At 47.3% G+C, this 23890-nt stretch overlaps 1 protein-coding gene across 2 annotated transcripts in view; it reads right to left on the reverse strand.

Annotated features, from left to right (window-relative positions):
• Positions 1–23890, reverse strand: part of BOP1 (BOP1 ribosomal biogenesis factor) — a 102085-nt gene that overhangs the window by 76328 nt on the left and 1867 nt on the right. For both annotated transcript variants that reach the window (XM_042465560.1, XM_042465562.1), the window contains 2 exons: positions 21985–22179; positions 9083–9217 (listed from right to left, as the gene is read on the reverse strand). In XM_042465560.1, coding sequence (XP_042321494.1) covers positions 9083–9217; positions 21985–22179 — 330 coding nt within the window. The remainder of the gene's footprint in view (positions 1–9082; positions 9218–21984; positions 22180–23890) is intronic.

Genomic DNA, 23890 nt, shown 5'->3' on the forward strand with positions numbered 1-23890 from the left:
TTGGAATTGATGTACAGTAGACCCTTGTTATACGCTGGGGTTTGGTTCCAAGATCCCCCGTGTATAACAAAATCTGTGTATGCTCAAGTCCCATTAAATATAATGTAATAGCAAAATGGTGTCCTTTATAAAAATGGAAAATTAAGGTTTGATATTTGAAATTTTTTTTTTTTGAAAATTTTCAAACCGTGTATGCTTGAATCCGTGTATAAAAAATCCGTGTATAAGAAGGGCCGACTGTATTTTTGAAATACAATCGCCCTTCCTAAGTCACGGATCTGGCATCCGTGCCCTTGAATATCTGTAGAGGGGCGACCTCTGCTATTTCCGATGGCATGCGTGCCCAGTGCATGCACCCAGGGACACATCTCATTCAAGCCTATGAGGCTTGAATATGAGTGATCCTTCGTTTTTGCGGCGGGGGACTGGAACAGATCCCCCTGTGAAAACGGAGGACCAAGTGTATTTTCAAGCCATGGATGCTTGAATCCATGTATAAGAAATCCATGGATATGGAGGGCTGACTGTATTTTAAAACAGACATCTCCCCTTTAGTGTTATTTTTAATATAATGGTGGAATGTACACATGCAGAGGTACAGACATGGCTCTACAGTATTTGTGAATGAAAGAGTGAGCGGCTTGAGTATTTTTAAGTGAAATGGAACAAATGCATTCCGCAGGAGGGAGCGTGGAAGCAGCTGGGATGTGAAGCCATGTGCAACAGCAGCAGCAGCAGCAGCCTGAAGAGCTGAAGGAGCTGCCTGCCACTAGCAGCAGCAGCAGCGGCAGCCGAGCATTTCTGAAAGATTCCCTCTCTCAGCTAATCAGCTACTGAAAGAAGAGCTCCCTCAACCTTGCCAGGCCTCCTTCTCCTCCGCTTTGGTCGGTCAGCTGCACCACGAAGGAAGGAGGGAAGTGGGCTTGGAAGGGCCGCTGCTGGCGTGCAGCAGAGGAGCACTCAACGCGCCGTCATTCATTATCCGCCGACATATGGAATAGTCATTGCGGGAGGAAGCAGGACCAAACAAGAGCCCCAAACTGCTTCCTCCCAGCGAGGCCTTGACAGCCTCACCAGCTCCTGGCCATTCATCTCATGGAGGAGGAGGAGGAGGAGGAGAAGGGATGTGCTGAGTCTGCCGGACAAAAGTGCTGGATAGGCAGCTATGGCAGGGAGGGGAAGAAGTGACCACAAGGAAAAGAGAGAAGGGGTTTCCCCAGCCGGAGGATGCGTTTAGCCGAGGCGGTGCCCTGGCTCTGCCCTCGCCCACGGAGGGCCACGCAGGGGTGCAAAGGAGGGAAAGGCCACGGCGCTGGTGCTGCTGGGGTGGCTGCCTCCTTCACCTTCTCCTTCTTCACAGGGACAGCCCAGCCAGGAAACCAATTTATTTTGTTGTGTCTCTTCCCAGAACACACGGTAGAGAGACGGAGGAGCTGGGCAGGCTGCCAGGCCCAGCGCCGGTGGCTGCCAACTGAGTAGGAGCGCGTGGAGCAGCAGTCAGGGGAGGAAGTTTAGTCTGCGCTGCTGTCGAGGACGTGGTGACCGCCGTGCGTGGGCCTGGGAGGCAGAAGGGAGCTTGGCCCCGGGGGCATAAGGGGTGGTGGTGGCAGTGGGCCCATCAATGTGGGTACTGGCAATGGGACTGCAGCGGTCCAGAAAGGAAGCAGAATGGATCCACCCAAACCCCCAAAGGCTGTGTGTTCAGGGAGTCCAATTAGCAGCCAAGAAAGTCAACAGGGAGTCATATGCGTCTACCAGCCTCCTGGCAGCATTGAGAAGCCAAAATAATTAGCAAGAGGGTGTCTGGGGTACGGTGCAAGACAATAAACAACCAAGGGGGCACCCAGAGAAAGGAGGGGGAAGAAGCCTTATGCAAAAGGAAACTGGGCATGTTTATCCTAGAGGAGAGAAGGTTAAGAGGTGATATGATAGCCCTGTTTAAGTATTTAAAGGGATGTCATATTGAGGAGGGAGCAAGCTTGTTTTCTGCTACTCAAGAGACTAGAACACGGAGCAATGGATGCAAGCTGCAGGAAAAAAGATTCCACCTCAACATTAGCAGGAATTTCCTGACAGTAAGGGCTGTTCCACAGTAAAACACACTCCCTCCAAGGGTAATGGAGGTCTCCTTCCTCTTTGAACAGAGGCTGAATGGCCATCTGTCAGGTGTGCTTTGATTGTGAGTTCCTGCATAGCAGAATGGGGTTGTATTTGATGACCCCTATGGTGTCTCCCAACTCTATGATTCTATGATTATCAGGCTGCCCACTTGCCCCAATTGGGAGAAGTCTAGAGATAGAGACTTTCTTTGCACTTTCTCCAAAGCAGAGACCCAAACTACAAAGCCCTCAGCCTCAGCCTGAATTGGGGGAGCTTGAATTACCATGGCAGATGCCATTGAACCATATACATTCCCCTGTCAAGGAAGCCCTGGCAGCGCCCAGTGAAAAGCCCGCTTTCCTCCTCGCATCTCCCCACTTGCTGCTGCTTCGGCCGGTACCATTTAGCGATGGAGGCAGCTGCAGGAGCAATCATCCAGATGGAGAGAATTGCCTTGGGAGGGAGACCAAACGCCAAAGTGAGGAGGGTTTCTCTTTTTTTAAACCCATGACCTCATAGCAAAACATCTCCACTTGCCATTTTCATTTGGAAAAGGCTACAAGAATGTGCCCAGACAGAAAAGCCTCGGCACGGCAAATCTGACAGCAGGAGGAGGAGGTAGCAGAGCAAACCCAGAGGTAGATGGCAGAGGAGAGGAAAGGAAAGGAAAGGAAAGGAGCTGGACGTTGGGGAGGGTGGCAGGGGGTTGCTCCTACTCATTCTTCCCCAAACTTCAGCCTTGTGACCTTCTCCCAAAGCTGAACTTGGCCAACTCGCAGCTGCACAGGACAGAGGGAGCTGTTGAGCAAGGCACAGCCCAAACCCTTGCCAGGCTGAGTCACGCTGCACCACATTCAGCAAGCCCAGCATCCTGGCTCCAGCCGTTTTTTCCACAGGAAGCAGACAGGAGGCAAGGAAGGGAAGTGGGTTAACTCATCCCTTGCCCCTGACTGCTACCATCATCAGAATTTTGTTTTACAGGACTTGATCATCCTCAGTGTGATCGCTAAGCTTCCAGTCTTCAATCCTCCCACCTTTCCTCTCTTACCTGCTAAGCAACCTCTCCTGGCAGCCAAAATACACAGGTTTTGCGTCAAGCTACACCTCCTCTCTCTTTACCAAGTCTCTCCTCTCTTCCACTGCAAAGACCTTCCTAAAGCAGCCTGGGTACACCGTACCTGTTCCTTTACTGTGTTTAGTCTGGAGAAGAGAAAGTTTAGAGGTGATATGAGAGCCCTGTTTAAATATTTGGAGGGAGGTCACATTGAGAATCAGAGAATAGGATTCAAACTACAGGGAAAGAAATTCCACCTCAGCATTAGGAAAACAAAAACAAAAAGCCAACCCTGCCTCCCCTTCAGTGGAACTGCTGTGACAATAAAACCTTCTTTTTGTTTCAAAGCAAGGGAACCCATGCACCAAATTTTAAAGCACAATCCTTCTCCTGAAAGCACAGCTGTTCCTGATCTGACACTGAAAGCCTGCTGGAATCAAATCTACCTATTTAGGAGTGAGAGCCTGGAAAGGGGGCTTGAAGATGGAATATCTCAGGTGTATACAAAGACACACACACACACACACTTAACAAGATCATACCTCTGTAGCCTTTATAAAAATCAGTTATGATAAAAATCCGTATCTGCTACTCACATAAATCAATTTTGTTAAAAGCATTAGCCATCTTATTTATTTTAAAAACACACTTATAATTCCTAGCAGCTTTGGCAAACAATGCCATACTGTTAAACAAAATGGCACTGGTTATAATTCTACCACACACTACTTGGTGAAGCTTTATTGAAGTGCTATGTAGGGACTCACAACCATCTCTCCTCCTGGATCCATGGGCAAAATGATGCTAGATTATGGCACCTAGTTTTCTGCTCCTCTTGTGGGTCAAACAAACACCTCTGAGATACGTGGATGGTGTTAGTTGGAACCAACGCCCTGCAAAGGCCTTGTCCACGGAAATGGCCACTGTTTGGACCTCTTTGGGGAAATGTGATGAGATTCAGGGCTGCTCCTGGTTCAAAGTCTGCAGTTAGAAGGAAGGGTGCCTGAGCTAATTTCAGGAGAGTCAAAGGGTCCTGAGGGTCAGAGCGCAGCAAAGAACAGCACACAGAGAAAGAGGGTTTTGTCCTGGGCACAAGCCTCCGGAATTCACTGGAGGAGGATAAATGCAATTACAGGAGAAGAGGGAAGGGAGGGGAGCAGGAACAAAGCCCCTGGAAGCTGCTCTGATGTCAACAGGTTCTGAAGGAGTGCTCCCCCCAAGGGCCCCTGAAAGAGGACCAGCTGGGGAGGGAGAGACCTTGGGCTCCGACATGAAAGGGCTGCCGAGTCCCTGGGTTGTGCTCGAGACATTACACAAGCCTACGTTCTGTATGGCAATATATTTCACGATGCTCTCAATCTCTATTCCAGACCCAACACTTCCACACGGTTCCCCCTCCAGACCAGGTGGGCTTGGAGCCTGGAGTGGTGCCCCATCGCATGGGTTTCTGGGGCTAGGAGGGGGGCAGGCAAGGACTCCCATCTCCCCCAGTGGTCTTGCCAAGCACAGGGCAACCAAAAGGTCTGGAAACCCCCAAGCCCTCTGAGGAGCAGCCTGGAGAAGAGAAGGGTAAGGGGTGATATGATCTTAGCCCTGTTTAAAGGTAAGAGAGGAATTTCAAGTGATATCATATTGAGGATGGAGTAATAATGTTTTATTTGATCTGACACTGAAAGCCTAGTTGAACCAAATCTACCAGGGATGTTTAGTCTGAAGAAGAGAAGGTTAAGAGATGATATGATAGCCCTGTTTAAGTATTTGAAGGGATGTCACACTGAGGATGGGGGAAGCTTGCTTTCTGCTGCTCCAGAGAATAGGAGACAATGGGGCAATGGGTTCAAACTAAGGCAAAAAGAGTCCCTCTCAACATTAGGTAGAAAGTCCTGAGGGTAAGAGCTGTTTGGCAATGGAAGACACTGGCCTGTTACAGACAGCCAAAATAAAGCTGCTTCGAGTCACAGTGGAGGCATGGTGTTTCAATGATGCATACGTCCTAAGAGTCCAGAAGCCACACCAAAGCCACGCTCCAGTCCTTAGGGCTGGAGCATGGCTTTGGTGCGACTTCTGGACTCTTAGAACGCATGCATCATTGAAATACCATATCTCCACTGTGACTTGAAGCAGCTTTATTTTGGCTGTCTGTAACAGGCCACTGCTGCCTCAAAGTGTGGTAGAGTCCCCTTCTTTGGAGATTTCTAATCTGTCAGGGGTACTTTGACTGTATAATTCCTGCATGGCAAAAGTGGGTTGAACTTGATGTCCCTTGAGGTCTCTTCCAACTCTATGATTCACAGCCCACCTTACCTCCAGGGTCATGCCAATGGGAAGGACCCATGAAATATCACCTCAAAGCCCTGCTAATACCCCTCATCCAATACATTGGCCATGGACCTCTGGTTCTAATGGAATACAAGAGATTTGCTTTCTCCCTCAGGTAATTCTATGTGCACCCGGGAGACTTCAGGGCCTGCTCTCCTCCTCCATGGCACAGGACAGCTAGCTCAGGATTACTGGAAGATACAGTGGTCTCTTCAGCCACTTGCAAGAAGCGAAAGAGAGAGAAGCATGTGGATGCTCTTAATCATTTCACTGCCAACTCAGGAATCCTCCACCTCAAAGTGTCTGCCCTGTGATCCCCATCGCTCCCTGTCTTTCAATTATCTGGAGTAATCTGGTACTGCTACGTCTATCCAGAAACATGGCTCCTCATTCTCCACATCTTTGCTTTAAGATGGAGCAATCCACTCAACTTTTACCAAGTCTCCAAGATGTTTTTATCGTCCCAATCAGACTCACTGGGGAATCTGGAGTATCTGGGGTTGGAGGCAAGTTGGGAAAAGTTACGGATGAAATTAATGGAAGCTCTCAATAATAATAATAATAATAATAATAATAATGCAACTTGAAGGCACACACACACAAACAGTCTTTCCTGTTTATGGAGGAGAAAGAGAGGTTGGAAGCAGTGCGTCAGAAGTCATCATACCAACGGTGACATTACTTTTTGTGTAATGGCATTACTAAAACAATGCACTGATTGGTAATGATGACTTTACTTTTGTCAATACAAAAATGAAGTTTATTAGTTACTTCAATAAACACTGGGGTCATTTGGGAGGATATGGGGACAGAGGGAGAACTTCAAAGATGATCCCCCCAACATTTTAAAAAGTAATAAACATGTAATGTATTGTTATTAAAAACAAAAGGAAAAATCTTGCTTTAAAAAATCCACACCCCTTGTCCTTTCTGCATTTCTTCTTAAGGAGCTTTCAAAATAAGTTCCTTCTATGTCAAGTCTGTCGAAAAGTGACAACTGGGCCTACATGACCTCTTTCCACACAACCCTGAGACCCCAACAGCAAACCTGGAAATATTCTACTCTGCAATCTCTAAGGGGACTCTAAGCATCATGTTGTCCTATTGGCATCTTTTCCCCATCCTGCTCAGAGATGTCTTTTGCCCAAGTGAAAATCCCCCCCCCCAAATTGTTGTCTCCCCCACCCCAGACTCTGCATGGCTCCTTTTTCTGGGTCTTTCTTGGTCATCTGAACTCTTGTCAAAGCCCTCCTAGAAGCCCAGAGTGCAAAACCTGAAGCCGCTCCATCTTGTCTTTCCTGTGTAATGACTTCTGCAGCCTCTTGCAACCAGAGACAGGGCTCACTTTCAGTGTCACTTGCTGCAAACGCCAAGAGTTTCTCTGAATGATGCTGGCCTACCCAGTTGCACTTTCTCCAGCGTTGTGAATGCTGGATATCATCCAGACGTGTATTTATCACACGTGCCTCTCTAAAGGCTGGAATTTAATCCAGTTGTTTCCAGCTCACTGCTCAAATCTTCAGGTTTTCTTTTTTTAGTCCAGGCAAAAAACTCAGAAAGGAGTTGCTTCCTAAAATTTCACCTGAACCAAGGTAAACTGTGCTTCTCCTCTTCTTCTCTCAGATCACCTGGCACTTCACAAGCAAATGCCGGCTTATCTTTCTTTGCAGGATGGGTGGTGACACCTGGCTTGTCAGCAGGATCTACATGTTTTGGTAGACCACAAGCTAGAAATGAGTCACCACTGTGATGCAAGGGCTTAAAAAGCCAATGCAATTCTGGTGTGTATCAACAGGAGTATAATATTCCAGTTGAATTATTAGTGCCATTCTATTCTACTTTAGTCAGACCTCACCTGGAAGAATCCTGTGTCCAGTTCTAGGCACCAGAGTTTGAAGAGAATACCGACCAGATGGAACATATCCAAAGAGTAACTAAGATGATCAAACATCTAGAAACCAAACCTTATGAGGAAGGACTCAGGGAGCTGGGCATGTTGAAAAGAGAGGAGAAGACTGAGAGAGGGCTTGATATAACCATCATTAATTATCTGAAGCAATGTCATATAGAAGATGGGAGTGAGATTATTTTCTGTAGCTCCGGAAACTAAAACACAAACCAATGTATTCTAATTACAAGAAAAGGGATGCTACCTAAACATTAGGAAGAACTTCTTCACTGTAATTGCTGTCTGACAGTGAAATGGACTGCCTCAAAGGCTGGTGGTCTTTACACAGAGGTTGGATGGGCATCCCTCAGGAGTACTTTAGTTGTGTACTCAGACATGGCAAGAGTTTGGTCTAGACAACCATTGTGGCCCCCTTCCAACTCTAAAATCTTATGATTCTTGCATCAATGTGAATAAATCTTGCTTCCCTTAATCCTGATAACAAGCCCACGATTCCATCCAGCTCCCAGGGCCTCAACATACAAGAAGTCCAATTGTCACCACAAGTGCAAGATGTGTATGTTCATCTCAAGCTCTCATGCTACTCAATCAGTTTCTACTACCCACCGCCAGTAAAGAGGAAATGCCAATGGGACCCACACAGTCAATGGCTCAGGGAACAAAACTAGAGTTGACAGTGGGTGAGAAAGAGCAGTCCAACCGCACACAGAAATTCAGAAACAGAATTAGAAAATCCTCTCTTCCCAGAAAAAACAAGAAGATAATGCCACCCTTCTTCAATGTTTTCTACACTGCATGCTAAAAGCACCCAGAAGCACAGTGTTGGTGGATCAGATCACAGGCCAACCAGATAGGCCTCTGGAAAGCCCACAAGTAAGATGTGAGTACAACAACATCCTCCCACTTGTGTTCCCTTGTAAGGGGTACCATCAAGCATACTGCATCTGACAAATGGAGATAACACATAGCCATCATAACTAGCAACCACAGATGCCTTGTTCTCCACGCATCATCAATGCTTCAATCAATTGCCAGCAATACTCTTGTGCTCTACAGAGAACATATAGGCCAATAGAATAAGTACGGGCCTATAGAATAAGTAGACATAACCTGACATCGGAGAGGGTGACATTTAAACAAACCAGCGAACAAAACCAGGTTCCTAGGAATCTCTGTAACAGATTTTAAAGGCAGCTGTTCTTGAATGCAGGAAGTACAAAGGGGAGTTTGCAACACAGAACTACAGCAAAGGGTTCAATTCTATCATCTCTGGCTTGAAAAGGGATCAAGTTTGGTGCGGCTTTCAATCAATTTTATATTGTCTTAATTGATTTACTAACACAGGCTGTCTGCTTCCTGAGCAACATGTTTTGTTGAATGGTGTTGTTAAGAGTGTAACTGCCACTTTCTATCTGTTCTGCATTTAATTACCCCTCTGAATCCCAGTGCTTCAAGTCCCCACCACTAATCCAGATGCACATACACCTAAAGCTATGGGTAATTCCTTATACATCCCAAGGAAGAGGCTCTGGTCTGTGAATGCTTCTGCCCCCTCAGTGAAGCAGCAGGTTCTCTGCTGCTTTTCTGCTCCTGAAGAGCAATGAGTCTGCTGCCCCTTCTGCAATGACTGTGATTTGCTGGGTACCGCAGAGACAGGCAAGCCGCTTTTGAACAGAAAGGGAGCAGACAATGGGTCTTACCTCCTCATCGGAGCTGTCTTCTGCATATTCATTCTCCAGGGGCGCTTCCTGTTGACAGGTCTCTGTGCGCTGGCCGGTCCTTGTGCCCTTCATCTTCCGGCCCAATGTCACTTTCTTCTTGGGAACTTCTCCAGCCTGTAAAACAGGACAGTGCAAACAGTTATGATACAAACACAGGAACAGGAAGCATCACACGCAGTTTTACTGGAGGCCTCCACAAACTGTGTGGCATGGTTAACAGCAACTGAAGAGCTCAGGCATGCTGGCTTCCCTCCCGCTCTCCTTCCCTCCAGGGTCTAAGCCTCAAATCGCCACTTCTGAGACCTTCCAGGTTGCACATGCTGCGTCTCCCTGGAATCCCAAGGGGCCCCTCACACCTGGTGAAGGCATCTGTACCATCCACCTGCAGCTGCCCTTCCCAGAGGACTCAAACCCACCATGTGTGCATAAAAACCATTGAAACCTATTTTTAATGTGTGTGTGTGTGTGTGATTCCATCCAATTTGCAGTTTCCTGGCTGCAGGAGGGCTGGATGGCTAAAATGCATTCTTTTGCTCTTCTGAACCTTAGAGAGTAGAAGGGCTTCTCCTTGAACCTTCACTCAGCATGAGCCTCCCTGTGTCTCAGGTGACAGAGAAAAGCCCTCAAAGCTGGGGAAGAGGGCAGGGGCTTGCTGCTAGTAACCTGGACCCCCTGCTCCACCTCAGGGCTGGAACTACAAATTCATGGAGCCTGCCTCACACCAGGGAATCGGGGAGAATATCCTCAGTTCCATCTACTTCTCCTTTCCTGGCTTCCAAGGGTGAATGAAACTGAGTGATAAAGTAGCATGAGGACAAAAGTGTGTCTGTGTGTGTGTGAACAAGATATGCAGTCCCATAGATTGAACAGACAAGAAGCATTAACTAAAATACTTAAACTGACAAATGGTATGAAGGATCTGTTCTTCAAAAATGATTCCCTCTCAAGTTTGTTCTTCCTTGGTGCAGAAAAAACATGTCCCACTAGTCCATAGAGCATCTGGGCCATGGACTACTTCTGTAGTAGCCTATTCATAACTTGACATCCTCCAGATCTTTTGGAGTACTGCTCTCATTAGCCTTAACCACTGACCATCGCTGATGATGGCAGGCGCTGTTCTAGCCACCTGGAGAGCACCAGCTGGGAGATGCTACTCAAGAGGCAGCTTGCTTGGGGCCATGGGGCATTTATGTAACTGACGACAAGCTGCCAGCTCTGCTGGCTTGTATGCAACCAGCTCCATACAACCTTCCTTCCTGGGGTAAATGTGCAACTACTAAACCTAAAAGACTCCATTGCATAGTGTATTAAAAGTACAGCCTACTCCTTCGATAGGCCACTGTTCAACCACCGGATAATTTCTGAAGGTCAGCAGTGTGTCTTCTCTCCAAGCCATCAGAAGCACATGCCCCGAGACAGCTAACCCCTGAGTTTCATAATAATGAACACAAGACGCTCGGGGAATATGTACCTCATTTTGAAGCCTAATTGCAATTCAGCTTCAAAACAAGGTTCATGGCCCCATGCACTTGGGCTGAAGTAGAAACCGCCTGTTTCAGATGGAGTGGTTTTGTCATTGCTATACAATGGAATCCAGTTGCAACAGGCAAAGACACAACATGTGTCCCTTGTGCCATCCTGTGTCAAGAGTCAAATGAAACAAATAGTTCCATCCACCTTTCCGGCATGAATGGCAGAGAAAGTTTTAGCAATTTAGATGGCTTGGAGTACATCCAAGGTATGTAGGATAGTTATAATAGTTTTATACCACTTTAAATACCATGGCTCTTTCCAATGGAATCCTGGGATTTCCCATTCAATGAAGAACATAGAATTCTCTGCTAGATAGGTCAAAGTACTGTAAATCAGAGGCAGGTGACCAAAAGGGTGAAAGATCTGGAAACCATAAAGCCATATGAGGAGTGACCTAGGAAGCTGAGTATATTCAGCCTGGAGAAGAGACGGTTAAGAGGTGCTATGATAGCTCTGTTTAAGTATTTGGAGGGATATCATATTGAGGATGAAGCAAGCTTGTTTTTGGTTGCTGCAGAGAATAGGATACAGAGCAATGGATGCAAACTACAGGAAAAGAGATTCCACCTCAACATTAGGAAGGACTTCCTGAGAGTAAGACATGTTTGACATTGGAATACATTCCCTTAGAATGTGTGGAGTCTCCTTTGGAGGTTTCTAATAGAGGCTGGATGGGAGGATTTTGTGTCTTCCTGCATGGCAGAAGTGAGTTGGACTGGATGGCCTTTGGGAGTCCCTTCCAACTCTAGGATCCTAGTAATACAATTTAATATAATTTATTTTTATTCCGCTTTTTCGCAGAGGAATCAATGCGGATTACAACAAATATAGGAATAAAGCATCATACAGTTAAAATTGCAATTAAAAAGGACAACATCATATCCCAACCCTCCCCCCGACCATAAAAACAAAAGCCATACAAAGATACTAAACTACAGAATAAATTAAAACATTTCAATTACAAATTAACTAAGGATTGCGGGTAGATTTGGGCGTCTTCTAGGAGAGGAGCGGAATCAATAGTATTGGTAAGGGGAGGCTTGTCTAGGAAGGCTAACTAGAAAGGTCTGCTATTGGAGGTTTTTAATGGAGGCTGGATGGCCATCTGTCACAGGGAGGGCTTGGATTGTGTATTCCTGCACGGAAGAGCAGGATTGGTCTCGATAGCCCTTGGGTTCCTTTCCAACTCTATAATTCTAAGATTCTATAATTGCAATAGAATTTCCCAGCATAAAATGTTAGTACCTCACAAAACTATAAATCCCATGATTGGAGTGATGGTGCCTTAAAATGGTATCAAATTGCTATTTAAGTGCGTATTTCTACTTGGTCCACCAACAGGCAATAGCAACACCAGAGAAAGAGTTGAGAGGCTGTTGTCTTTGTGCTCTACTTGTGGGCTTCCCAGAGACATCTGCCTGGCTCTCTGGGGCTAGTCTCCCCTCTTGGTCCGAACCAGTGCGGCTCCTTTTACGTCTTCGCCTTTGCCCTAGGCTCAGCACAGAATAAGCGCTCCATCCACGCTGGGATTTTGGGATGGGAAGGGATCCAGGCCCCGGCCAGCCAGCCAGATCCCAGCCCACGGTCCCAGCGTTCCAGACGGCACCTACGCCTTGGCCTGGCGTGCGGGTGCCGGCAAAACTGCACATCCTTCCCTGGAAAAGAGATTTGCCCTTCTCCTCCCCCGCTCTGAGGGGACCCAGCCTGCAGTGGGTTTTACCAGAGGATTTGACGGAATAATCAGAAAAGCAGCCCTACAAAACACCCCTCCTGGGAGCAGTAAAGCCCGCGCAGTGTGTGATCACCTTCTGCTGTATGCAACCCCAAAGCGCACAGGTCCTGCGTGCCTCCTCTCCCTTCTTCAACTTCCACCCTCCTGGCCAAAGATAGAAAGTGGGGCTGGGGGCCTAGAAAGCACAGGGCCAAGGAGAAGATGGGATTACAGCAAAAACAAAGGCTTTATTAAAGGCTGGGGGGGCTGATTGGAGGTAAGTTTTTCCCCAGGCTTTTGGCATCGGAGAGGTTTTGTCTGTCTTACTCTCCTCCTCTCTTCCCTCCTCCTCCCTTCCCTGATTTTCCCTTCCTCCCAATACTTCATGGGCTCAGAGTAGAGACCCAGGGCACAGAAAGGGGTCACAGAATCATACAGTTGGAAGAGACCACAAGGGCCATCCAATCAAACTTCTTTCTGCCATGCAGGAACTCACAATCAAAACATCCCCAACAGATAGCCATCCAGCCTCTGACTAACATCCTCCAAAGGAGACTCCATCACAGCCTCCCAGGCAGCATCTTCCACTGTTGAACAGCTCTTACTGTCAGCAAGTTCCTTCTAATGTTGAAGTGGAATCTCTTTTCCTGTAGCTTTCATCCATTGTTCCAGGTCCTATTCTCTGAAGCAGTAGAAAACAAGTTTACTCCATCCTCAATATGACATCCCTTCAAACACTTAAACAGGGCTATCATGTCGCCTCTTAACCTTCTCTTATCCATGCTACACATCCCCAGCTCCCTAAGTCTTTCCTCATAGGGCTTCATGGTTTCCAGACCCTTCACCATTTTGGGGGCCCTCTTTGGACATGCTCCACTTTCTCAACATCCTTTTTGAATTGTGTTGCCCAGAACTGGACATAGTGTTATTCCAGGTGAGGCCTGACCAAAGCAGAATAGAGTGGCACTATGACTTCCCTTCATCTAGACACTATACTCTGTTGATGCAACCAAGAATTGGGTTGGCTTTCTTGGCTGCTGCTTCACACTGCTGACTCCTGTAGTGCAGCAAGTTGCCTTGACTGGTCAGGCTGTGTGATGGAAGCCCCCCATCACCTTTGGCTGTCATGAGACCCCTCCCAACATCCCTGGCTAAGCCCCTCATCCCCAAGAGGCTTCGGAGTAGGGCTTTAACACTAGACCCACACTGTTCTGAAGACAGCACATGCCCAGAACTACAGCTGGCCAACCAAATCCACAGTGATCTGGGAAGTGGGAAGCCAGGAAAAGGCATATGAGTGTGGGTCACCCAGACAGCGCCAGCTTCTACCGCCATCCCCCCTCTCTGCTGAAGACTTTTCAGAGGCTTCTTTTTAAAACATATTTATTCATTTGCAAGATGGAGCAACTGGCCTGTGTCACCCCAGGAGGGCTGGGGCAGCGGAAAGGAGAGAGCTTCCTACTTCAGCAAACTGAAAGGAAAAGCTGTCCCAAGTGGTTACTAATCAAAGGGCATTAAAAATATTTGCCCAGATGAAGTGCCTCCAGGAAGCGTTCCTCTGTTGCAGGAGAGGTCTCTTTCCTTGGATTCCAAGTCTCTCCTGCAAGATGTGCCAAGAGGCCGCCAGAGGGCCGCACAAAATACCAAAAGGAGCCCAGGTGACGGGAGCGGAACCAACGCAGTCAGGAAAAGCAATCGGAAGGAGTAATTGCAGCAGCTGCAGCAGCCGGGACTCCTGAGGTGAGCAGGTCAGGTCACCCTGGCTCCATCTGCTGAATCAGCCAGAAACACCAGAAATGATGGCTGGATGGAGGGCTGGTGCGGAAAAGAGCGTCAGCCTGGGGCCTTAGTGAACCCCGACACACTTGCCCATCTTGAAAACACTTCCACTAGCCCTATTGCTGAGGATGGGGGACTTCTGCAGAAGCCAAACACTGACTGAGGGCAAGCAGTAGTCGCTAGCCATGTTGAAAGAAGAGCCATGAGTCCAAAGGTTTCTTTAACCCACTATTCTGCCATGAAGTGTGGCCGCCCAGACTTCCAGGAGAAGGCCACAAAGGGCAAAGGTAATCTGCAGAGAAACTTCCCAAGTAACTGGTTTTCAAAGAATCCCCAGAATATAGAGATTCCTTTAAACCAGTGGTCCCCAAACTGTGCTCTTTAAAGGATTTTGGACTTCAGCTCCCAGAATCCCAGACAATTGGCCAACATGGCTGAGGCTTCTGGGAGCTGAAGTCCAAAATCTCTTAAAGGGTACATTTTGGGGACCACTGCTTTAAGCCATCAGCCTCCACAGGACTTCTCCTCTACCATGAAGTGGTCTCTTCATCAGAGCCACTGGCAAGAAAAAACATTTCTTAAATGCTTAGGGGCCAGTGGGGTATAATGGTTTGAGCAAATGACTCTGCAGACCAGGGTTTGATTAGCCACTCAGCCATGAAAACCCACTGGGTGACCCTGGGCAAGTCACTCTCTCTCAGCCTCAGAGGATGGCAGTGGAAATACCCCTCTGATGAAAACTGTGAAGAAGGGTTGCCATAAGTTGGAAACAACTTAAAGACAAAACCACACACATGCACTGAACTCAGCTATGCAAGTCATTCATAGCCCATTATTCCCCCAAAGGGGCAAACAAAATTCATCAGCAACCCCACAGCTCTCTCCTTCCTTCCTCACATCAGGGTATCACCACAGAATTCCAGGATCAGTGACTCCAAGCTTCATGGTGCACAAGCGCCGCACAATCACCCGGTGAAATAGGTTAGGCTGAGAGCTACTGGAACAAGGCTGACTCCTGACCTTCAACAAAGAACTGTTATCTTGTCCAATCCACTACCATGCAGGAATATCCAACTAAAGCACTCCCAAAAGATTCCCACCCAACCTCTGCTTAAAGACCTCCAAAGACGGAGCATCCACTGCTCTCTGGGACAATCCATTCCACCACTGAACAGCTGTTTCAGTAAAAAAAAGTTCTACTTAAGGTTTAAGTGGAATCTAAATAGAACTGCTCAGAACTGGACACAGGGTTCCTCTAGGTGAGGTCTGACCAAGGGAGAAATGAATGACACTACTACTTCCCTTGATCTGGACACTGTGCTCCAAGAACTGCACTGGATTTTCTATACTGTACAGGATTTGGTCCCTCAAGTGAATGAGTCCCTTATACTACACTTTCTCTAGAGCCCATGCAGGCCACCTGTGGTCTTCAGGCAACTGGCTTATTAGCCCACACCAAAGTGAGGCCAACTGAGGATGCTCCAGCAATGCTCCTGGAACTCAACCCTCTGAGTGCTGCCACTGGAGTGCCTGCTGCGAAGGCTCTCACAGTTGTACTTAAAAGGCTGAGGAAAGGGTGACTTCTCTCATGCATGAAAACGGCACAAGGGCAAGAAGAGGTGAGGTCAGCCTCACAGATCGAACTGTCTCAAATATTATGGTCCTGCCTTCTACCAACCAACTGCCTTCCCTCTATCCAAAAATGGCTGTCCACCGGGGACAGAAACCGGTCACTGTGTGTGAAGGACTGTTAACACATTCTACAGGTGAAGTAGGCCTTCCAAGGACAAAGATCTACCTATCTATCTATCTATCTATCTATCTATCTATATTTGCCACTGTATGCTCCTAGCCACCAGAAGAGGACAAGCTGGCTGGGATCCTGACCTTATTAAAAACTGCACAGGTAACAGTAAATGCAAGTCTCTTTCCCTGCTATTCCTACTGTTTCCTGAGGAACACTATTGGGGCCAGCCAGGGTTGGGGTAGCGCTCCAGCCTCGGGCACCCAAGAATTAACCCAGCAAAATAAGCCAGGTTATGCTTGGGAGGGAAGCCTCCAATGGCAGGAGGCCAGTCAAAAACAAGGTGGAAGGGCCCACAGTGCCAGAGCACACAGAGGTGCCCTAACATACACTGGGGCTTTCTACCTCCACAGCTGCCAGTTCCATTCAACACATTCCCTTTCCCCAAGTTAACCAACTGCCAAACCCTGATGAATAAGACCGATGGTAGAAAGAGAGAGACCTTGTATGCTTTTTTCCCTATCATCCTTATTAACATTATTATTTACAAGTCACCTATGCATCAGACAAAGTGTCCTGTCTACAGCCAAGCCAGAGGAAAGAGATTGTGGAGGGAGAGGGAGGCCAGTATGATACATCCAGGGCAGCTGCTCAACTCAGCTGCAGCATTAGACCCAGAGGGTAGAATCCAATATCGGTGTGACCAGTAATAGCATCCAAGCCCTTGCATTTTCAACACTTATCAGGACTGCAACACAGGGTGCCTGCAGGACCAGTTACTCCAGCATTTGACTGTGTATCCATCCAGACACTGAGAAGTAGAACCCCAAAGGGGAAGAGACCCTCAGGAAACTTACTGTAGGGAACTATCCTTTTCCCTATTTGTGTTTGACAATGGGGGTAAGACAAGCTTCTTTCCTAGCCTTTACTGCTTTCATTTCAGCCACCTGCATGCCAGAGAGAACACTCAAGGAACATCTTACAGCCTTTAGAAAAAAGCAAGACAGCTGGATGTGAAACAAAGCAAAATTTCAAGCATTACCCTTGGCCTGGCTTCCCCCTTCCGCTAGAGGGCAACTTCAGGAGTCTTTCAGAAACCCTAAATCCTGCTAGTGAAAGGAAGCATCCAACAGGAACCGTGACACAGACAATGTGGCTGTAATGCCCAACATCTCTAGAGAAGGGCTGGTGTTGGCATGCACTACTCCCTTTTCAGGAACGTGGAGCGTTTTGCCCCCCTGGCACCACCGGGGCTGAGCAAGATGGCCTTCAAATTGCCAGCATTAAAGCCAGTGTGTTGAAATGTGAAGAGCCAAGAGCATACAGTGGCAAAATGTATAGCTATTGCTCAACGCAGCAAGAAACACGGACTCCCATCTTGCAACAGCCTCTACACAAGATCCAGTCAGGATAGTCTACAGATCATTCTTATCCTCAGGGAAGGCTCCTAAAATCAAGATTTAATGCTCTTAGTAATGAAGAATCCATGGTGCTGCAGGAAGCCAGAAGAGCTCCTACAGGTTCAGCTCAGTCTCCTCCTCTGGTGCTTCCAGAGCAGCAAAGAAAACCAGCAGAGCAACAGTGAAGAATGAGTGAAGGAATTGTAACAGCAAAGAATAAACACAGATTTCCTTCCCTGCAGAGGAAAGTTACTTTTGCTTCTCATGGTAAATTCTGCTGCCTCCATGAGGAGAGAAATGTGTCTTTGATTCCCCGGGATTTATTCCCTGGACTTTCCTAATGGCTCAGAGCATTCTGACTCTGCAGGAGGCTCCTTCATTGCTCTGCGTAAAATTTCTGGGTTTTGAAGAAAGCAAAGCTTGCTTGCCCTGTAGTTCCCTTCACTGCAGCTGTCCCTGGTAATACATTTTAGAGAGAGAAGCAGAACAGAAACGAGAAATGGATCATACTAGCATAGCATATGGCCAAGGAGCCAGAATACAGCTGAGGAGGGCATTTTTAAAAAGCCTGCTGAAAGAGCTGGGAGGTGTGAACAAGCCTATCTGTACCTCGACTCCAATAATTTCAGACAGGAAGGATCAGCAACTCTATGAGGTACAATGTCAGAAGGTCCAGATGTCTGGCTCTGCCACAAGCTGCGCCAGTGAAACTTGGCTGGATGAAAGGCAACGATAACACCCTTTTGCAATCCAAAGATTGCAAAATATACCTGAAGACGCCACCATAGTCATCTTGTAGTTTTGCTATCACCCTCATCAGCAACGGACAAGGAGCAAAGGCTTCAGGTCTCTTCGCTTCCCAAGTTTAAAGAAAGGTGTCTCCCAACGAAGCCTGCATCTTGCAGCCTCTGCAGCAAAACCTCTTGTACTGGGAGTTCTGCATGGGTTGCACACAGATTGATCTTCCAAGTCCCTGGGTGACCAAGACATGTTTTAACCACAGATGGCACAAGTGTCCACTTAGCATGTTAGCTCAGTTGTCGTCTTCCCAAGTCATGTATTATGACAGGAAAAATGTTCCTCCCCACACACTATGTCCAGAGATGCATACTGAGGCCTCAAAGAGTGCTAGAGTGAGTCCTCCATCTTCTTGCTTGCTGAAGCAGAATATGACAGCAGTGTTGTAGTCTGGGACCTGGACAATTTATCTTCACAGAAGGGGTTGGATACGTGCAAAGATTTCAGACCATTGCCAGCTCATTTATGTGCCTGTGTTTCACAGGCCACTGTTGGCAAACAGTTGAGGTGTCCCCCCAACCCAAAAGGGAAGCATCTGTTGTGAGGGCATGTGCTGGTGTCAGCGGTCAAAAGGCCACTTGGCAAATTAATCATGGAGTTCTACCACTGTAGAGAGTGAAACACATGGAGTGTTACTGTTGGCCACTTTGACAGGGAGTTAACCATATCACTGATGTTGGCTAGGAAGCAACGTCAGTGCGGTCTCATGTGTAACTGAGCCGGGGATAATATTGACTTGATGACACTATGACAGTAAGAAGAACTTGCACCTGGTGGGCTCTTGCATGCCTCAGTTTGATTAGGCAAGTGGCTGTCTTCACCAACCTGGTTGCCTTGTTGTTGCGGAAGAAAATTGCCCCTACTGTCAAATCAAGGACTGCACTTATGAACTGAATGCATTGGGCTGGAATTAGATTGGACTTTTTCTCACTGATGAGAAACCCCATAGCACAAAGAAGAGAGGTGGTCAGATGGAGACTAGTATAAAACTGACAGATTGTGTGAGACACATCAAGCTATCTGTCAATATAAGGGTACACCACCATTCCCATGCACTTGGTGAAAATCCTTTGAGAGGTGGACAGTCCAAAGGGCAGGGCCCTGAGCTGACAGGCCTCATCAGCCACAGAGAAACACAGGAAAGATAGGAACAGTGACAGCTGGAGATGTAGAAAGAGACACTGCAAAAGTCAATAGCCTCAAAATAATCCTAATGAAGACCATTCTGAATTTCTTCACCTCATTGAATTCCATGATGTCTCCAAGACCCAGAATAGGCCTGAGAGACACACACCCCATTCCATTTTGGGAATGTGAAATAATGGGAGTAATAGCTGGCACTGTTCCCTCATTTCCTTTTCTATAAGAGAGGTAAACTCCTGGAGGTGAACAAAAGATGGCAGCATAACCTGGACACCATGCTCTGGGGGAAGATTGTGGGAGTCTATCATATAATAATAATAACAATAACAATAATAATAATAAATGATTTATTTATAGCCCACCCAATCACAAGGAATCCAGGCGGGTTACAGCAATAAAAATACATAAAAATAAACTCTTCTTCCTGAGGCTAGCCCTGAGGAAGATGGGCCAGCCTTTTCCCATATAGCCGTCTCCCATGATGGAAAGAACCCAAGAACCTGAGGTGACGCTTTGACATTCCTGGAAAACCCATCATCTTGCAGCAGCATCTCAAAAAATCCATTACAGTGGGTCTGTGATATCTGCAGTACTGTACACGACACAATACTTTCCACAACATCAGTAGCGTAGTATGTACAGTACTGTATTTACGAGGCTGGAGAGGTTACAGGAAGAGGTGAAGGGGAGGTGGGAGGCTGTGTGTTCTCCAGAGGCAGGGGAGAGAGATGCAGTGATCTGTGACATGGTGGGAATTCAGTTGTAGTGCTTAGTGCAAATCTATACCTCCTGCCATGTCACAGATCTTCGCATCTCTCTGCAGCCTCACATCTTTTGGGGTATCTTACCCTTGAGTTCTGCCCAAAAAGCTTCCTGCACACAACACCCTGAAGCTTCGAGGGTGGGAAGGAGGCGGTGAGAGCTTACCAGAGGGGAGGGGATTCAGGAGCAAGGAGATTCAGACTACAGTATTTGGGGGGAATGCAGTATTGTACAGCACAGTACAGGAGATTTCCCTTATATAACCCCTTATCTATAAGTCCCTGTAACTAATATGGTGTAGGGCAGCAGCGGAGGAGGTGGCAAGCCTCCACCACTGCCTTTTGGGAGCTCACCAGCCACCAGCTTCTGCCTTTGGAATAATGAGCAGAAGCACCATAGCTGCTGCCTCAAAGGTGGAAGGAGCTGGAAGTCTCCCTGGAGATGGGAGAACCTGAAAAATGTGCTAGAAGCATAGAATCATAGGGTTGGAAGAGACCCCAAGGGCTATCCAGTCCAACCCCATGCCACGCAGGAACTCTCAATCAAAGCATCCCGACAGATGGCCATCCAGCCCATTTAAAGGCCTCCAAGGAGGGAGGCTTCACCACTGTCAGAGGAAGTGTATTCCCCTGTCAAACAGCCCTTGCTGTCAGGAGGTTCCTCCTAATGTTGAGGTGGAATCTCTTTTCCTGGAGCTTGCATCCATTCTTCCATGTTCTAGTCTCTGGAGCAGCATAAAATAAGTTTGCTCCATCTTCAATATGACATCCCTTCAAATAGAATGATAGAATCGTAGAGTTGGAAGGGACCACAAGGGCCATCCAGTCCAACCCCCTGCCATGCAGGAAATCTCAATCAAAGCATCCCCAACAGATGGCCATCAAGCCTCTGCTTAAAAACCTCCAAGGAAGGAGACTCCACCACACTCCGAGGAAAACAAGCTAGCTCTCTGCTCAATATGACATCCCTTCAAGTATTTAAACAGAGCTATCATATCCCCTCTTAACCTTCTCTTCTCCAGGTTAAACATCCCCAGCTCCCTAAGTCTCTCCTCATAGGGATTCATGGTTTGCAGACCCTTCACCGTTTTAGTCGCCCTCCTTTGGACACATGGCTCCAGTTTCTCAATGTCCTTCTTAAATTGTGGTGCCCAGAACTGGTCACAATATTCCAGGTGGGGCATGACTAGAGCAGAACAGAGTGGCACTATTACTTCCCTTGATCTAGACACTAGACTTCTATTGAGGCAGCCTAAAATCGCATTGGCCTTGTTAGCTGCCGCATCACACTGGTGACTCATGTTCAACTTGTGGTTTACTTGGACTTCCAGATCCCTTTCACATGTAGAAGTTTCTCGTTCAGCCAGGTGTTCCCCATCCTATATCTGTGCATTTCATTTTTTCGTCCTAAGTGCAGTACTTTACATTTCTCCGTGTTGAAATTCATTTTGTTAACTTTGGTCCAGCTTTCTAATCTATTAAGGTCATTCTGAAGTTTGATCCTGTCCTCAGGGGTATTAGCTATTCCTCCTAATTTGGTGTCATCTGCAACTTTGATAAGTATGCCCCCAATTTTGTTCTCCAAGTCACTGATAAAGATATTGAACAGTACTGGGCCCAGGACAGAGCCCTGTGGGACCCCACTGGTCACTTTTCTCCAGGATGAAAAGGAGCCATTGTTGAACACCCTTAAACATGGCTATCATATCACATCTTAACCATCTCTTCTCCAGACTAAACATCCCCAGCTCCCTAAGCTGTTCCTCACAGGGCATGGTTTCAAGACCCTTCGCCATTTTAGTTGCATTTGGTGGCTGGGGCTTGCTGCTGCCTCTGCTGTTGCCCTACGCAGTATTATTAAGAGGGACTGATCAGTGCAATTTTTTGCTAATTGTGCAAGGTCCTCGTACCCAACCCCTGTGCATACCAAGAGCAGGTTGTACTTAGGCATATCTTTCTCATAAGGTTTTCAAGGGCTTGGCTTGCCACCTTGTACTTTGATATACACTTACATGGGTACTTTCTGAGGACAACGGGTCATCAGGATTCTCCTCCGCTCCACTGCCATGGTCGCCATCCTCTTCCTCCTCCTCTGTGAGGCTGTCACTCCCAGAATCCTCTAGACCAGAGAAGACACTTTCTTCGCTGTCTGTCAGATCACCACTTTCCCCTTCTTGCTCCTCAAGGGCCAGGCTGCTGAGAAGAGGCTGGTGAGAGGAAACAGCAGGCATTGAAAGAAAGGAATTATTAGTGGCACCAAACACCTTGCAGGTCACAAGCACCAATATGGGAAAGCCAAAGCTTCTGAAAGGGGGGGGGGGGGGGAATCAATATTTAATTAGATGCAACCAATGTTCTCAGCCTCAAAGTAATCCCCTTAGATACCAGGCAGCTACCCATCATAGCCTGTCATTCAGCGCTGTCTCTTGTTCTCAGTGGGACTGAGAAATCAACAATCCTACCACCACCATCCCCTTGGGTTATTTTATCTGGTCCCAGCATCACCATCCAATTTTATTCAAAGCACTGTGTACTTACAGAATCATAGAATCGTAGAGTTGGAAGAGACCACAAGGGCCATCCAGTCAAACTTAGTTTGACTTGTTAAGGAAAGAAATATGGATTTTTGATTGCAAGTAATCACAGCACCACCACTGTATTCTAACACTGCTTTTGGATTGTCTGTGTAGTATCTCTGTACTACACAAACTCCCTGCCATGGAACAAGATGGTCAGCACTGGAGCTGGACTGAAAGACTTTTCCAAAGCCCAATGAAATGAATTCTGGGCCAGTTCTACCGTACTGTGTTTCTCTCATTTTACACTCACACATACTGGGCTTCCTGGAGGAAAAATAGAAGGCATAAAAGTACCCTATGATTCTGTGAAATCTGTCTATTTATATGCCCGAATACTAGTGCTCTAGATCTCTGAAGGAGACCCTTCCTGGCTCTCTGGGCTCCTGGCGTGAATCCAAAGAGCAGCCGCTTTGAGCCTGATCCTCAAACCTGAGGTCTGCCTAGTTGAGGGGCTCCTTCTTCACGTCTTAGAATCATAAAGTTGGAAAAGACCCCTAGGGACCACCCAGTCCAACCTGCTTCTTCAGCATGAAGGAAGACACCATCCAAGCCCTCCTTGTGACAGAAGCCATCCAGCCTCTGCTGAGAAACCTCCAAAGATGGAGACTCCACCACAATTTAAAAGGCAGAAGCATCTTCCACTATTGAGCAGCTCTAACTGTCAGGACGTTCTTCCTAATGTTGAGCTGGAATCTCTTTTCCTGGAGTTTGCATCCATTATTCCAGGTCCTATTCTATGGAGAAGCAGAAAGCAAGCTTGCTCAATCCTCAACATGACATCCATTCAAACATGGCTCTCATATCAGAGGAAGGCACAATCAAAGCCCTTCCTGGGACAGATGGCCACCTGGCCTCTGATTAAAAACCTCCAAAGAAGGAGACTCCATTACCCTCCAAGGCAGCTGCATCTTCCACTGTCGAACAGCCCTTACTGTCAGGAGGTGCCTCCTAATGTTTAGGGGGAATCTTTTTTCCTGCAGCTTGCATCCATTGTGTCCTAGTCTCTGGAGCAGCAGAAAACAAGCTTGCTCCCTCCTCAATATGGCATCCCTTCCAAGTATTGAAACAGGGCTATCATCATATCACCTCTTAACCATCTCTTCTCCAGGCTAAACATCCCCAGCTCCCTAAGTCTTTCTTCATAGGAGTAATTCAGTGTTGGTTGTAACTCTGTGAATTTGGCATCCCTGTCTTGTGAGTCCAAGGAGATGTGATGGTACCAGAGGATTTGGCTGTGGACGATGGGTCCGGAGGGGTGTTCAGGCTGGGAGCTGCAGGCGAGTAAGCATGACTCGGAGGAAGTCGGTTCAAGGCTAGGAAAGCTTGTGCTAGAACTTCT

Source organism: Sceloporus undulatus, chromosome 4 (genome assembly GCF_019175285.1).
Source record: "Sceloporus undulatus isolate JIND9_A2432 ecotype Alabama chromosome 4, SceUnd_v1.1, whole genome shotgun sequence".
Lineage (NCBI taxonomy): Eukaryota > Metazoa > Chordata > Lepidosauria > Squamata > Phrynosomatidae > Sceloporus > Sceloporus undulatus.